A 15,578-nucleotide genomic window follows, 5' to 3' on the forward strand; every position below is an offset into this window, starting at 1 on the left:
CTCATAAACATTGCTGGATATAAGACTGGTATACAAAGGTCAGTGAAGTTCCTAAATATCAGCAATAAGATGACGTAATTTTTTAAAAATAAAACTTAAAACTGTAACAATTATAAAGCACCTGGAGTATATATTACAAAAGATATAAAATAATTTTACAAAGAAAATTGCAAAACTTTATTGAAATATATGAAAGAAGACCAAATAAAATGAGAAATCTATCATGTTCACTGATGAAACTATTTGGTATAAAGATTAAAAATGTTCGGGGGGCCGGCCCAGTGGCGCAGTGGTTAAGTGCCCATGTTCTGCTTCGGTGGCCCGGGGTTTGCCAGTTCGGATCCCCGGTGCAGACATGGCACCGCTTGGCACGCCATGCTGTGGTAGGCGTCCCACATATAAAGTAGAGGAAGATGGGCATGGATGTTAGCTCAGGGCCAGTCTTCCTCAGCGAAAAGAGGAGGATTGGCAGCAGTTAGCTCAGGGCTAATCTTCTTCTTCTTCTTCTTCAAAAAAGATTAAAAATGTTCCTAAATTGGTCTATAAATTCAATGAATTCCCAATAAAATCTCAACAGGGTTCTTCCCAGAAACAAAACAATCTGATCCTAAAATTAATATGGGGGAACTTTTTTTAAAGATCAAATAGACAAGACAATTTTGAAGCCAAATAAGGGAAGATCTGCCCCTTATACTTATAAAGCAACAGTAATTACAACAGCATGATATTAACACAGGGGAACATGACTGAAGTGGGACAATTCATGGAAAAAAACCCAACTAAGTATGTTGGAACAAGCAGCTATTTATTACAATTAGATCCTTACTATATATACAAGTAAAATTTCAGATGAATTGAAGACCTAAATGTGAAAAACCAAAGTGTAAGCACACATAAGCCTTAAGAATGAAAACTTTCATTACCTCAGGGTAGGGAAGGACTTGTAAACCAGGTTTTGAATCATAATGGCAAAAAGTTTTACACCTGGCACTATCAAATGTTGTTGAGGATGTAGGGAAATAGAGAAATATAAGGTCTAATAAATTGTGGGAATATAAACTTAGGTAGATCATTTTACTGGACAATTCTTTAATACTGGCATTACTAATACAATGTGATATTTTTATTATTAAAATACTTCAAAATCTGAAAAACTGAGCACTGAAAATAAAAGGGTTTGTAGGAGAACAAAAAGGTTAAGGCAAAACTTATGCAACTTTGTAATTAGAGCATTGACAAAATCAGTAATTGGTACCCCAGGAGGTAACTCTGATCAGTCAGGCAGACAGCTCAGTGTGGCTGGAGGCAGTTATAAAGGCTACTAAAAATGCAGGGAAAATAATAGTATGGAAATGCTGGGTGCATTTTGATCAGAGATGTGGCTGGTAGATACTTAGACAAAGCAAATGAAAGTAGAGCTCTGAGCCAGTGGGCTGCCATTAAGGTGAGCTCAGGAGATGTGCAACGTGCCACGAGTCAGAGATTGTGCAATGCTGGGATGCAAATCTTAAGGAGGGAGGAAGCCCTGGTGTAGGTGCTCATTTTTAGTTGCTGTTTCACACAGTCAAAAGAGCCCCTACTGCCAATACAGCAGTGAAAAGACAGCTTTTCCTTTCCTGCTGAAGACTGTAATTCTACTCCTGCTAACCTGGCTGCCCTTGCCTAGAAAAACTGTGGAAAGAACAATGTGACTTCTGGATAAACCTTTCATTATTCTCTCATTTAGCAATCATGTATAAGCTAATTGCATTACAGAAACCCTGTCATGCGATCTAGGTAGAGTACAATACACATACCCTAAAACCTGGCAAATTACACTTCCATATGTCTTCTGTAGAGAAACTCTTGCACAGAGCCACAAGGTGACAGATATAACACTGTTAATAACAGTGCAAAAGTGAAAACCATCTAATAGTTGTAGAGAAACAGATAAATCTGTTTAGTCGTACAAAGGAACACTAATCAGCAGTTAAAATGAATGACCTAGAAACATTATGAACAAGATAGATTTCAAAGTCATAATGTTGACATAAAAGATACTCAACATCATTAGTAATAAGGGAAATAATTAAAACCATAATGAGATGCCATTTCACACACACTAGGACGGATATATAAAGAAGACAGATAATAACAAGGTTAGTAAGGATGTTGGGTCACTGGGACTCTCACATATTGCTGGTGGGAATGTTAAACAGTGCAATCACTTTGGAAAACAGTTTGGCAGTTTATTAAAAAATTAAACACAAATTTACCAAATGACTGAGCAATTTCACTCCTTGGTATACACTCAAGAGAAATGAAAATATGTATCCACACAAAGACTTGTATACAAATGTTCATAAGCAGCATTATTCTTAAGAGCCAAAAAGTAAAAAACGACCCAAATATCCATCAACTGATAAATGAATTAACAAAATATGGTATATCCATACAATGCAATACTATTCGGCAATAAAAAGAAATGAAATACTGATAGACACTACAATATGGATGAACCTGAAAAGATTATGCTAAGTGAAAGAAGCAAGACACAAAAGATCACATATTGTATGATTTCATTTATATGACATATCCAGAGAAGGCAAATCTTGAGAGACAAGAAAGTAGATTAGTAGTTATTTGGGGCTGGAGGTGGGAACAGGTGTGACTGCAAATGGACACAAGGAACCTTTTGGAGGTGAAGGAAATGTTCTTAAATTGAATTATGCAGATGTTTGCACAACTCTGTAAATTTACTATAAATCACTGCATCATATACTTAAAATGAGTGAATTTTCCCTCATGTAAATTATATCTTAATTCAGTTGTTAAAAACATGTTGAATGAAAAAAAGCAAGTTGCTTAATGTATGCCAAATAGAACACCATTTATGTAAAATTTAAAATCTAAAATAATAGTATATATTGTGGACATACATATATAAGAAAATATAAAATCACACATGGTAACAGTTTGCACTAACTTCAGAACAATGCTTAGCTCTAGAGATGAAGAAAAGTTAGAGGAATAGGAGAGAGGTTTTTGCCATATTTATGATGTTTATTTCTTAGGGGGGAAAAAAACTTAGCCAACTTAACCACATACTAATGTCTCAGTGCTAGATATATGGATGTCTGTTAGGGTATTTTCCGTATACTTGAAAAGGAAACCTCACCTTTGCTCAACTCTGTGTCTTTATGGACTTCTACCATATTAGCTGGCGTACACTGCAGAATTTCAGGAGACAGAACCTCAGGGTGCAATGTTAACTCAGCAGAAAACTCCTGGGATCCGTCACTGTAGTCCACAGATCCTGATAATGTTCTGCTTAATTAAAACATAACCTTTATAACAAACTAGACAACAAAGCAATAAAATTAGTTCTGAGATCTGTAATAAATAACCACTTACACAGAGAAATCATTCTGTTTGAGAATTTCCTGAAGTCTCTTCTGAAATTTTTTTTCATTTTCTGTTGCTGGCACAAACCTGCGATCTTTGAATTGTAAAAGTGCATTAAAAAATGTAGATAGCAAATGAAAGAAACATTTTCCCTTTCTCCTAGAGTAGCTTTTAAAATGGTAGCAATTTCCTATCCTTTTCTTGACACACAGAACACCACCCAAAAGCAGTCCTATTATAAAAATCAAACAAGAAAGAAATGGTTGTTACTAAAGCTATAAAATTAAGCACATAAAGTCAGTTCAAGATTAAGTTCTATAATTAGACTTAAATCCAGAGCAGAAAAACACTGTTCTCTTCCTATAAATGTATCATATGCCCTGAACCTAGCAGTTTTCCCTTCATAAAATATAATATTTTCCCTTTATAAAATACAGTATTCCTATTTTAAAAGGTATAAAAAGCATTAGAAATTTCTCAAGGCATTTTTAGTGTCCAAACACTATAATAAAAACTTTAATTTGACTTCAAATTTTATTAAAAAATTTTAATTGGACTTCAGGCTTACTACTGTATTTCAAATACATTTGCCTTTTGAATTACGTCTTTTATTCTTTTACCTTTATTTTTAAAATTTTGTTGTATCCATGGCATTTAATTGAGCCCCCTCAAATTCTTTTTGAATGTAGCAGGGTTTAATAATAAATAAAATGAATATTTCCCTTCAGAGCTGTACAAGATGATCAAAGTGAGAGTTTATATAACATCTCCAAGAAAACAATTTGGGGGCAGTATTTCATGGGTTACATTTTCAAAGCTTAATGAACTAAATACAGTGTTTCTAAGTTGGGATTCATCATCTCTGTGAGTATTCTACAGTTCATTTGGAAATAGAGAAGACTAGAATATACTAGAGAATGAAAAAGGAGCAAATAGGTGGGGCAAGAGGACAAGGTATGGTGAAAACCCAGGACAATGAACAGGTCTATTTCTTACCGGGAGAGAGACAATGAGTGACACTTGGGAGGTAAAAATTACAGTTCAGAGCAACGACAATAAGAAAAAATACAGGAAATTTAAAGGTAATTCAAAAAGTAAAATCGAATGTCAAGGTAAATTAATGGCTTAAACTTTTCCATTAAAATACCTAGTTAAAAAAAATAAACCAGTCCTATTAGGTTCATACCTTGTGATTCGGGTTGGCTAATTTGAGAAGTTTCATTTCTGTTTCTTCGCCGTTGCTTTTCATCTTCCCAGATGGCCTGTAGACCAGGGTTTCCACCAATTTGAGCTGTAATCACAACAACACTTCACTACTATAAAGGTCAAAGTGAAAAATACTTGCTTAAAAAAAGAAATCCAAACTTTTTAAATACTGACTTTTAAGAAAAATAATTACTTATTTTGTGTAATAAAACAGACAAACTATCCCAACCTACATTTATTATGCTACTCCGTTTTAGTTTTCTTCCTATTGGTTCCCCAAAACCCAGCAGGTGAATAAGATTCAAACATTTGATGATAGCCAATAGACCTAAGGGTCCCCTCCCTGGCATAAAACCTGAATATAAAAATACTAAAAGGCAGACTATATTAAACTCGTTTATAATGGCTAATTTATTTAGTGTCACACTTACTTTAGGTTCATGTCTATGAAAACATACTCATATGAATGAAAATGGAAACTAAAAAAAAATGAGTATCTCATCAGAGATAGAGAAGCAATCTACATGACATCTTGCATCCTCCTATAACATCTTACTTCCCTAGTAATGTTTTCTTCCCTACTTTCTCCACTCTACTTAGGTCATTAATTTTTATAAATAAAAACTTACATTAAGAATAATTGTGTATTACCTTCAATGTCCAGCCGATTTAAGATATCAGCAGCTACAGCATCCACTTCTAATTCACATGTACTCTGAGGTTCAACACCTTCCAGTATTAATGAGCTGTATTAAAAAGATATCAAAAAACACACTAATTATGTAAGAGCAAATTTTCTGAAGATTTTTCTTACTTATACAATTTTTCATGTTTAGGTGATAATCAGAAAAGCCAGTGATATTATATTAATTCACAGTTATTCGTGACATAATTGATACTGTGTGTGTACACATAAAGAAATGAAAAACGGAGAAAAATACAAAACCTATTATATTGACAGTCTATTGAGATCCTTTTGCAGCAAATTTTACATATTTTGGTTCATGACACTTTCTATATAAGAAATATAACATTTTAGCACGTGAGTCATATCCAGGGCAAAATGGGATAAGATAACAGAGGGACGATAGAGGGATGCATCAAAACCATACCCATATGCAATCATTTGCCCAGAGGCAGCTTTCTCAGCAGTCATAGATGGTTTAAAAAAAAATGAGAAGAGAATATGCAACAAGAGACGAGGGTAGGTGAGCATACTGAAAAAGTAGGTAAATGACACTGTTCTCCCTGCCCTCAACTACTGCTGAGCTGGGGAAAGCTTTAAAGTTCTCCCTAATGACAGAACTGAGAAACCACATAGGTTCAACAGCGGAGTGACAGCTAGGAGATGTGGTGACAGCATGAGGTCATTAATTTTTTATGAGAATTACAGAGGGTTGTTCCCACTAATGCTGACTCAAAAGCATTTTTGTTTTTCATCAGAGCCACAAAAAAGATTAGGAAGACACCATATAACTGTCCCTGCTTGACAGAATGAACATACAATGTCTAACGTGGATCTCAGTTTACTCATTCTACGATTTAGATCTCCTACCCATATGGGCGCCAAATGAAAAGGAGAGAACTTTTACTAGGAAGTGGGTGATGGCAGATTTCATTAACATTTTTATTTTAAGAGAAACATATTAGCTAAACCTTATTTTCCATTGTCTATCCCTAAGAAAATTTTGATGGAACATTAGAAATTATTAACTTGTTAAACCACAGAAATCTTACAATTTAAATAAACATACATGTATACAGAGAAACACAAAACACACATGGTTTTGCTTTGTCCTTATACTAAAAAGTTTCACAATTTTTGGAAGAATTATATTGTAAATTTCAAGGGTAAATTGTCCAGAAGTAGCACATTGGTGACAAAGGAGGGAAACAGTAACATCAAATAATGCAATCTTATAGTAGAAATTTACAACTATCTCCAGCTCTTATTACAAAACTACTTCAGACATTCTGAATAGAAGATGTTCCTAGGGAAAGGAAGTAGTTTTCAGAATTAATGACCTGTTTCCAGCATATAGAAAAAGCATGAATAAAAAATTTGAGTCAGCAAATACATGTAGACCATGCATTTTAGTCATGAAAAGTAGATAAGTAACACAATGGCAATTAGACAATTGGGCCTCCCTGAACATTTCTGGTCATAGCTTAACACCACAGACCTACTAATTAGAAACACTGAGGGGGAAGTTCAGACATCTATAACTTTAAAAATCTCTTCAGATCATTCTGATGGACAACCAGGGTTGAGATTAATGCAGTAGACTCTACTTTGTGGATTCAACACTCCAGCAAATGATCCTGAATGTTCGTGATATGTGGTAATTTACAATGAGCTAGCAAATAAGTAGGAGAACTGCTTACTCAGCACTCTCATCTTATTACAAGTTTGTTGCTCTCTATTTGTTATGGCCCTTGTAATAATGTTTATGAAGGGATAAAAAACATTTCTTTGTTAAGAGAAAAAAAAAAGGTACCCAGAAGAAGGTGCTAGCACTGGCATAGAAATGAGACTAATAAAATATCAGAGTACTGATTTATGGCAAAATTTTTTTACATTGTTATTTGTACTTGATGAAATTATGGACTTTCATGTTGAATACAATATAAGCATCCCCAGAATACAAATTTATGGGGTAATCTGAGACAAAAATATGTAACTGTCCTACATTTATTATAAATTCTAATTCCGAATACCTTGTCTAATTTCACCAGTTTGCCTACTCATATCTTTGTTTATAATTTGCCAACTCTTAAAAGTAACAAAATAGCGGGGCTGGCCCCGTGGCCGAGTGGTTAAGTTCGCGTGCTCCGCTGCAGGTGGCCCAGTGTTTCCTTGCTTTGAGTACTGGGCGCGGACATGGCACTGCTCATCAAACCATGCTGAGGCAGCGTCCCACATGCCACAACTAGATGGACCCACAAGGAAGAATATACAACTATGTACTGGGGGGCTTTGGGGAGAAAAAGGAAAAAAATAAAATCTTTAAATTGTTAAAAAAAAAGTAATAAAATAGGCTCCTTAAAAACATTCTAAAATTTGAGCTTTTCATTATAATACAGAGGGTTTCCCCAAACTTACTCCTAACCAGTGGGGCTTTACTAGTTTTATGATCTAATCAAAAAGACGTTTGTTCAAAAGGGCTTCAAATACAAATAAACTTTGATTTTAATTGATCGTGCAAAAAACAGTTTAGTAAATGTAGAACTTTGAAAACCAAGGGGGATCTAGCCAGTAGGTAAAATCCTTGGGTCAAGCTGATTTGCTCCAATTTTAGAGAGAGAGAGGGACTGCATCACAGGCATAAAACTGAGACAGCAAGTAGCTTGTTGGTCACTCTGCTCTGGACAAATTGGAACTTGAATCTCATGTGGTAAATAACACTCTCTCTAAACTTAATACCATTTCAACAAGATTATAAAAACAATTCTGCTTATCTCCAAAGGAACCAAGAAGTACATGTGTATGTGTAAGCGCATGTGTGTGTGTGTTTATCAAAAAGTCCTGATATTTGTTGAGCTAAACCAAGAGGTAAGGCAAGTCACTAACTGTCCATGTCACTTTGAAGTTTTCGAAGTCTCATTCTGGTATGATATTCCGGTCATAAAACAATGTATTTCTATTATTATTTAATGAGATTCTTTCTTGATTTTAGGCATTAAAAAGCCCAAGTAATTCTATAATATGGAAATTTTGTCAGGTACATATTACGATCTTAAGCTACATAAATTAAGCTCTAAACAAATATTTTTACGATAGTTTATCTTCAATTAACAAATTCACATTTTCTTATCATGAAATAAAAAATAAAGTCATTTAAACATTTTTTCCACCTTGCATTCTTCATTAAAAATATCTGCTGTTTTAAAAAGCATCAGGGGACGTGTAGTGAAGAGCGGAAAACCATAACCACCCTGCCAATACCCAACTGCTCAATAAAAGGATCAAGAAAGTTTGGGCAATACTTTGTAGTATAAAACAGAACTCCCTCTGAGTTCTATGCAGATAAAGCTATTATTGATAATTTATAAAAGAGTCACAAGAAATCACAAATGATATTATTCATACATAGTATGTAAACCCACTTTTTTCCATAAATACTTAATATTTAGAAATTTGAGGGGTTATTTTTATTAAAAGTATTTGCTATTTAGGTTTTAAATTATTTCATTATGTGATTTTTACCTGGCAAGTTATAGGATATCAATTTAGAATGCAAGATGAAGATGGATGTTGGAGAGACATATAAACATTTACAACCAGATTCCTTTTATTAATTAGGTAATAATCAGGTATATTTTCATGGTCTGTTTCTAAAATCTATGAATCCATCTAACATACTAATGTTGAGACTTGCTTTTTTGATAAACTTACAGATTAAAAAAACAAATATAAGGTTAAAATTAAATTATGGTAACCACTGATTTATGAATACAGTAGGATACACGTGAATAAGTTTTCTTTTCCTCTACAACATCAACTAACCTTGGTATTTCATTTTCTTCCCACCGAAATAAAGTACCAGTAAGAGAATTTCCTGGTAGCCGATCCTTGCAAGATCCAGTTGGATGCAAAGGATTACCTAGGAACAGAAAGGTAAAAGTGGAGAAGTTCTACTTTTAACTTGCATATAACTACCCTTTAAGTAAAATAATATATGACCTATATGTCTAGTTCCTAAAATTGTGTCCTAAAATTCACACACAGGTAAGAATACATATGCACAGTTGAGAGTAATGGTTCCAAACGAAGAGGGGAAAAATGTATTTGCAATATATGAATATGAGAGAGAAATGACTACAATACTTTCATACTAGAATAAAATTATGATACATCTAAATGTACCATTGTGGCAGGTATGTTTAAAATCTCATTTTTTAAAAAAAAAGAAGAATTAAGAATTTTTGTAGAGTTTAATCTAAATTCCTAGGATATCCTGTATGGGTCTCAACTAAAATTCTAGTGGGAAGCAGATTCCAGATAAAAATAAAACATACTTTAATATACTAATCCCTGAACAACAAAAAATACACAATGCATTCCAAAAGTAATGGCAGTAACAGTGAGTGGAAACCTGGGGCAAAAGCAAATATAATGACCATTAGTACAATACTACTGGTACTGAAGAAGGTACAACACATGTTTGCTTAGTTGTCCCAGTTTCAGAAACTGAGTCCTGGGGTCATGCTTTGGAAGTACTCTCTAAATTTTAGCAACTTTTCCGTGATCTCTTGTGGGAATTTAAATCTTCACATAAGAAAAAGCCTGAATGAGTGGCACAGAAAGAATCTTAACATTAAGAAAGATATTAAAATCCCTGACTACAAAACATACTACAAAGCTACAGTAATCAAAACAGCATGGTAACGGTACAAAAACAGATGCACAGTGCTCGCTTCGGCAGCACATATACTAAAATTGGAACGATACAGAGAAGATTAGCATGGCCCCTGCGCAAGGATGACACGCAAATTCGTGAAGCGTTCCATATTTTTCATAGAGGACAAGTGAGATTTGGTGGGTGCCGACAGCAACCGAGCGACAAATATAAGTGATCCCACCCCTGGCCGCTGGAAAAGCCCATAACACCGTTGCAGACCCCAAGGAGAGAGCGCATCTAGGTGGGCAACAACAGTAGGCACCTGCAGCCTGAAGCCCCCCTGTGACGGCCCCCACGGCAGAGGAGGGAATCCAAAGGTCCACTGTGGCTACGAAGAGGGGCCCAGGCCCAGTTAGCAACTACGGACAGGGTTCCTGGTTGGTGCAGTATAAACAGCTGCTCCCCCCACCGCAGCAGCTGAAACAAGTGAAAGGAGCAACTAAACTCTATCTCCATGCGGAGGCACAAATCAACAACATCCAGCAATATGAAAAAATACATTAAATCTCCAGAACAGAAAGAAAGTAACAAATACACAGAAAACAATCCCAAAGAAAATGAGATATATAACCTAAATGATGATGACTTCAAAACAGCCATCATTAAGATTCTCAATGAGTTAAGAGAGAATTCTGACCGACAACTCAACGAGTTCAGGAGCTATGTCACAAAAGAGTTTGATACGATAAAGAAGAACCAAACAGAAATATTGGAAATGAAGAACACAATAGAGGAGATTAAGAAAAATCTAGATGCTCTGAACAGTAGGGCCGATAATATGGAGGAAAGAATTAGCAATTTGGAAGATGGCAATATAGAATTGCTGCAGGCAGAGGAGGAGAGAGAAGCAAGACTTAAAAGAAATGAAGAAACTCTCCGAGAATTATCAGACACAATTAGGAGATGCAACGTAAGGATTATAGGTATACCAGAGGGAGAAGAGAAGGAGAAAGGGGCAGAAAACCTATTCAAAGAAATAATGGCTGAGAACTTCCCAAATCTGGTGAGGGAGATGGATCTTCAGGTGACAGAAGCCAATAGATCTCCAAACTTTATCAATGCAAGAAGACCAACTCCACGGCATATAGTAGTGAAGCTAGCAAAAGTCAACGACAAGGAGAAAATATTAAGGACAGCCAGGCAAAAGAAACTAACCTACAAAGGAACCCCCATCAGGCTATCAGCAGATTTCTCAGCAGAAACTTTACAGGCTAGAAGAGAGTGGAATGATATATTCAAAAATCTGAAGGACAAAAATCTACAGCGGAGAATTCTCTACCCAGCGAAAATATCCTTCAAATACGATGGAGAAATAAAAACTTTCCAAGATAAACAAAAATTAAGGGAGTTCATTGCCACAAAACCTCCTCTTCAGGAAATCCTCAGGAAAACCCTGATTCCTGAAAAATCCAAAAAAGGAAAGGGGCTACAAAACCAAGAGCAGAGGAGATAAGTAGAAGGACAACAACAGAGAGTAGCAGCTCCACATCAGAACAGATTAAACCATGGGACGAGAAACAAAGGAAACTGAAGAAAAGCGGAAAACAAGACACAAAATGGTATGTGGTAGGCCCCCACGTCTCAATAATCACTCTAAATGTAAATGGATTGAACTCCCCAATCAAAAGACACAGAGTGGCAGGATGGATCAAAGAACAAGATCCAACAATATGCTGCCTCCAGGAAACACACCTCAGCCCCAAAGACAAACACAGACTCAGAGTGAAGGGATGGAGAACAATACTCCAAGCTAATAATGAACAAAAGAAAGCAGGTGTCGCTATACTAATATCAGACAAGGTAGATTTCAAAGCAAAACAGATAAAGAAAGATAAAGAGGGACAGTATATAATGATAAAAGGGACTCTCCACCAAGAAGACATAACACTTATAAATATATACGCACCCAACACAGGAGCACCAAAATTTGTAAAGCAACTCTTAATAGAACTAAAAGAAGACATCAACAATACAATAATAGTAGGGGACCTCAACACACCATTAACACCAATGGACAGAACATCCAGACAGAAAATCAACAAGGAAATAATAGAATTAAATGAAAAATTAGGCCAGATGGACTTAATAGATATATATAGAACACTTCATCCAAAAACAGCAGGTTACACATTCTTCTCAAGTGCACATGGAACATTCTCAAGGATTGACCATATTTTGGGAACCAAAGCAAACATCAATAAATACAAGAGAGTTGAAATAATATCAAGCATCTTTTCTGATCATAACGCTATTAAACTAGAAATCAACTACAAGAAAAAAGCAGAGAAAGGTGCAAAAATGTGGAGACTAAACAACACGCTTCTCAACAAACAATGGATCATTGAAGAAATTAAAGAAGAAATCAAATATTATCTGGAGACAAATGAAAATGAGAACACGACATACCAAATCATTTGGGATGCAGCAAAAGCAGTCCTAAGAGGGAAATTCATCGCAATACAGGCTCACCTCACTAAACAAGAAAAAGCTCACGTAAGCAACCTCAAACGACACCTAACAGAACTAGAAAAAGAAGAACAAACAAAGCCCAGAGTCAGTAGAAGGAGGGAAATAATAAAAATAAGAGCAGAAATAAACGATATTGAAACAAAAAAGGCAATAGAAAGGATCAATGAAACAAAGAGTTGGTTCTTCGAAAGAATTAACAAAATTGACAACCCCCTAGCCAGACTCACCAAGAAAAGAAGAGAGAAATCGCAAATTAATAAAATCAGGAATGACAGAGGAGAAATCACAACAGATACCAATGAAATACAAGAGATCATAAGAGAATACTATGAAAAACTATATGCCAACAAATTGAACAACCTGGAAGAAATGGACAAATTCCTAGACTCCTACAATCTCCCCAAACTGAATCAGGAAGAAATGGAGAATCTGAATAGACCAATCACAAGTAAGGAAATAGAAACGGTAATCAAAAACCTCCCCAAAAACAAGAGTCCAGGACCAGACAGCTTCTCTGGAGAATTCTACCAAACAGTCAAAGAAGACTTAATACCTATTCTCCTCAAACTGTTCCAGAAAATTGAGAAAGATGGAGAACTCCCTAACACATTCTATGAAGCCAACATCACTCTGATCCCCAAACCTGACAAGGACAACACAAAGAAGGAGAACTACAGGCCGATATCACTGATGAACATAGATGCAAAAATCCTCAACAAAATTTTGGCAAACCGATTACAGCAATACATCAAAAAGATTATACACCATGATCAAGTGGGATTTATACCAGGGACACAGGGATGGTTCAACATCCGCAAGTCAATCAACGTGATACACTACATCAACAAAATGAAAAACAAAAACCACATGATCATCTCAATAGATGCAGAGAAAGCATTCGACAAGATCCAACACCCATTTATGATAAAAACCCTCAGTAAAATGGGTATAGAAGGAAAGTACCTCAACATAATAAAGGCCGTATATGACAGACCCACAGCCAACATCATACTCAATGGACAAAAGCTGAAAGCCATCCCTCTGAGGACAGGAACAAGACAAGGGTGCCCACTTTCACCACTCCTATTCAACATAGTACTGGAGGTGCTGGCCAGAGCAATTCGGCAGGAAAAAGAAATAAAAGGAATCCAAATAGGTAACGAAGAAGTAAAACTCTCGTTGTTTGCAGACGACATGATCTTATACATAGAAAACCCCAAAGAATCCACAGAAAAACTATTAGAAATAATCAACAACTACAGCAAAGTAGCAGGGTATAAAATTAACGTGCATAAATCAGTAGCATTTCTATACACTAACAATAAACTAACAGAAAAAGAACTCAAGAACTCTATCCCATTCACAATCGCAACGAAAAGAATAAAATACCTTGGGATAAACTTAACCAAGGAAGTGAAGGATCTATACAATGAAAACTACAAGACTTTCTTGAAAGAAATAGGCGATGATATAAAGAGATGGAAAAACATTCCTTGTACATGGATTGGAAGAATAAACATAGTTAAAATGTCCATACTACCTAAAGCAATATACAGATTCAATGCTATCCCAATCAGAATCCCAAGAACATTCTTCACAGAAATTGAACAAACAATCCTAAAATTCATATGGGGGAACAAAAGACCGCGAATTGCTAAAGCAATCCTGAGCAAGAAAAACAAAGCCGGCGGAATCACAATCCCCGATTTCAAAACATACTACAAAGCTACAGTGATCAAAACAGCATGGTACTGGTACAAAAACAGGTGCACAGATCAATGGAACAGAATTGAAAGCCCAGAGATAAAACCACACATCTATGGACAGCTAATCTTCGACAAAGGAGCAGAGGGCCTACAATGGAGAAAAGAAAGTCTCTTCAACAAATGGTGCTGGGAAAACTGGACAGCCACATGCAAAAGATTGAAAATTGACCATTCTTTTTCACCACACACCAAAATAAACTCAAAATGGATCAAAGACCTAAAGATTAGGCCTGAGACAATAAGTCTTTTGGAAGAGAATATAGGCAGTACACTCTTTGACATCAGTTTCAAAAGAATCTTTTCGGACACTGTAACTCCTCAGTTGAGGGAAACAATAGAAAGAATAAACAAATGGGACTTCATCAGACTAAAGAGCTTCTTCAAGGCAAGGGAAAACAGAATTGAAACAAAAAAACAGCTCACTAATTGGGAAAAAATATTTACAAGCCACTTATCCGACAAAGGGTTAATCTCCATAATATACAAAGAACTCACACTGCTTAACAACAAAAAAACAAACAACCCGATCAAAAAATGGGCAGAGGACATGAACAGACATTTCTCAAAAGAAGATATGAATATGGCCAATAGACACATGAAAAGATGTTCATCATCGCTAATCATCAGGGAAATGCAAATCAAAACTACACTAAGATATCACCTTACCCCCGTTAGATTGGCAAAAACATCCAAAACCAAGAACGACAAATGTTGGAGAGGTTGTGGAGAAAGAGGAACCCTCATACACTGTTGGTGGGAATGCAAACTGGTACAGCCACTATGGAAAACAGTATGGAGATTTCTCAAAAAGTTAAAAATAGAAATACCCTATGACCCAGCCATCCCATTACTGGGTATCTATCCTAAGAACCTGATAACAGATATCTCAAGAGTCCGTTGCACCCCTATGTTCATCGCAGCATTATTTACAATAGTCAAGACGTGGAACCAGCCTACATGCCCAGAAACTGATGATTGGATAAAGAAGATGTGGTATATATACACAATGGAATACTACTCAGCCATAAAAAAAGACGAAATTGGCCCATTCACAACAACGTGGATGGACCTCGAGGGCATTATGTTAAGCGAAATAAGTCAGTCAGAGAAAGACGATCTCTATATGACTCCACTCATAGGTGGAAATTAGTATATTGAGAAGGAGATCTGATCGGTGGTTACCAGGGAAAAGGGGGGGTGGGGGGAGGGTACAGAAGGGGAAGTGGTGTACCCACAACATGACTAACAAAAATGTACAACTGAAATCTCACAAGCTTGTAATCTATCATAACATTAATAAAAAATAAAAAATAAAAAATAAAAAAAAACAGATGCACAGATCAATGGAACA

General features: G+C 35.8%; 1 protein-coding gene and 1 non-coding gene across 5 annotated transcripts in view; one reads left to right on the forward strand and one right to left on the reverse strand.

Annotated features, from left to right (window-relative positions):
* The window catches only part of REV3L (REV3 like, DNA directed polymerase zeta catalytic subunit), a 178,603-nt gene that overhangs the window by 94,133 nt on the left and 68,892 nt on the right, over positions 1 to 15,578 (reverse strand). For 2 of the 4 annotated variants that reach the window (XM_070559290.1, XM_070559287.1), the window contains 5 exons: positions 9,098 to 9,194; positions 5,242 to 5,336; positions 4,571 to 4,675; positions 3,394 to 3,478; positions 3,158 to 3,306 (listed from right to left, as the gene is read on the reverse strand). In XM_070559290.1, coding sequence (XP_070415391.1) covers positions 3,158 to 3,306; positions 3,394 to 3,478; positions 4,571 to 4,675; positions 5,242 to 5,336; positions 9,098 to 9,194 — 531 coding nt within the window. Of the gene's footprint in view, positions 1 to 3,157; positions 3,310 to 3,393; positions 3,479 to 4,570; positions 4,676 to 5,241; positions 5,337 to 9,097; positions 9,195 to 15,578 lie in introns of all 4 variants that reach the window. The other 2 variants (XM_070559288.1, XM_070559286.1) reach the window with 1 other exon arrangement.
* LOC139073745 (U6 spliceosomal RNA) lies at positions 10,001 to 10,107 on the forward strand. The gene has a single exon (XR_011522733.1). It is a non-coding gene; the product is annotated as a U6 spliceosomal RNA (small nuclear RNA).

This window comes from Equus przewalskii, chromosome 9 (genome assembly GCF_037783145.1).
Source record: "Equus przewalskii isolate Varuska chromosome 9, EquPr2, whole genome shotgun sequence".
NCBI classification, from domain to species: Eukaryota; Metazoa; Chordata; class Mammalia; order Perissodactyla; family Equidae; genus Equus; species Equus przewalskii.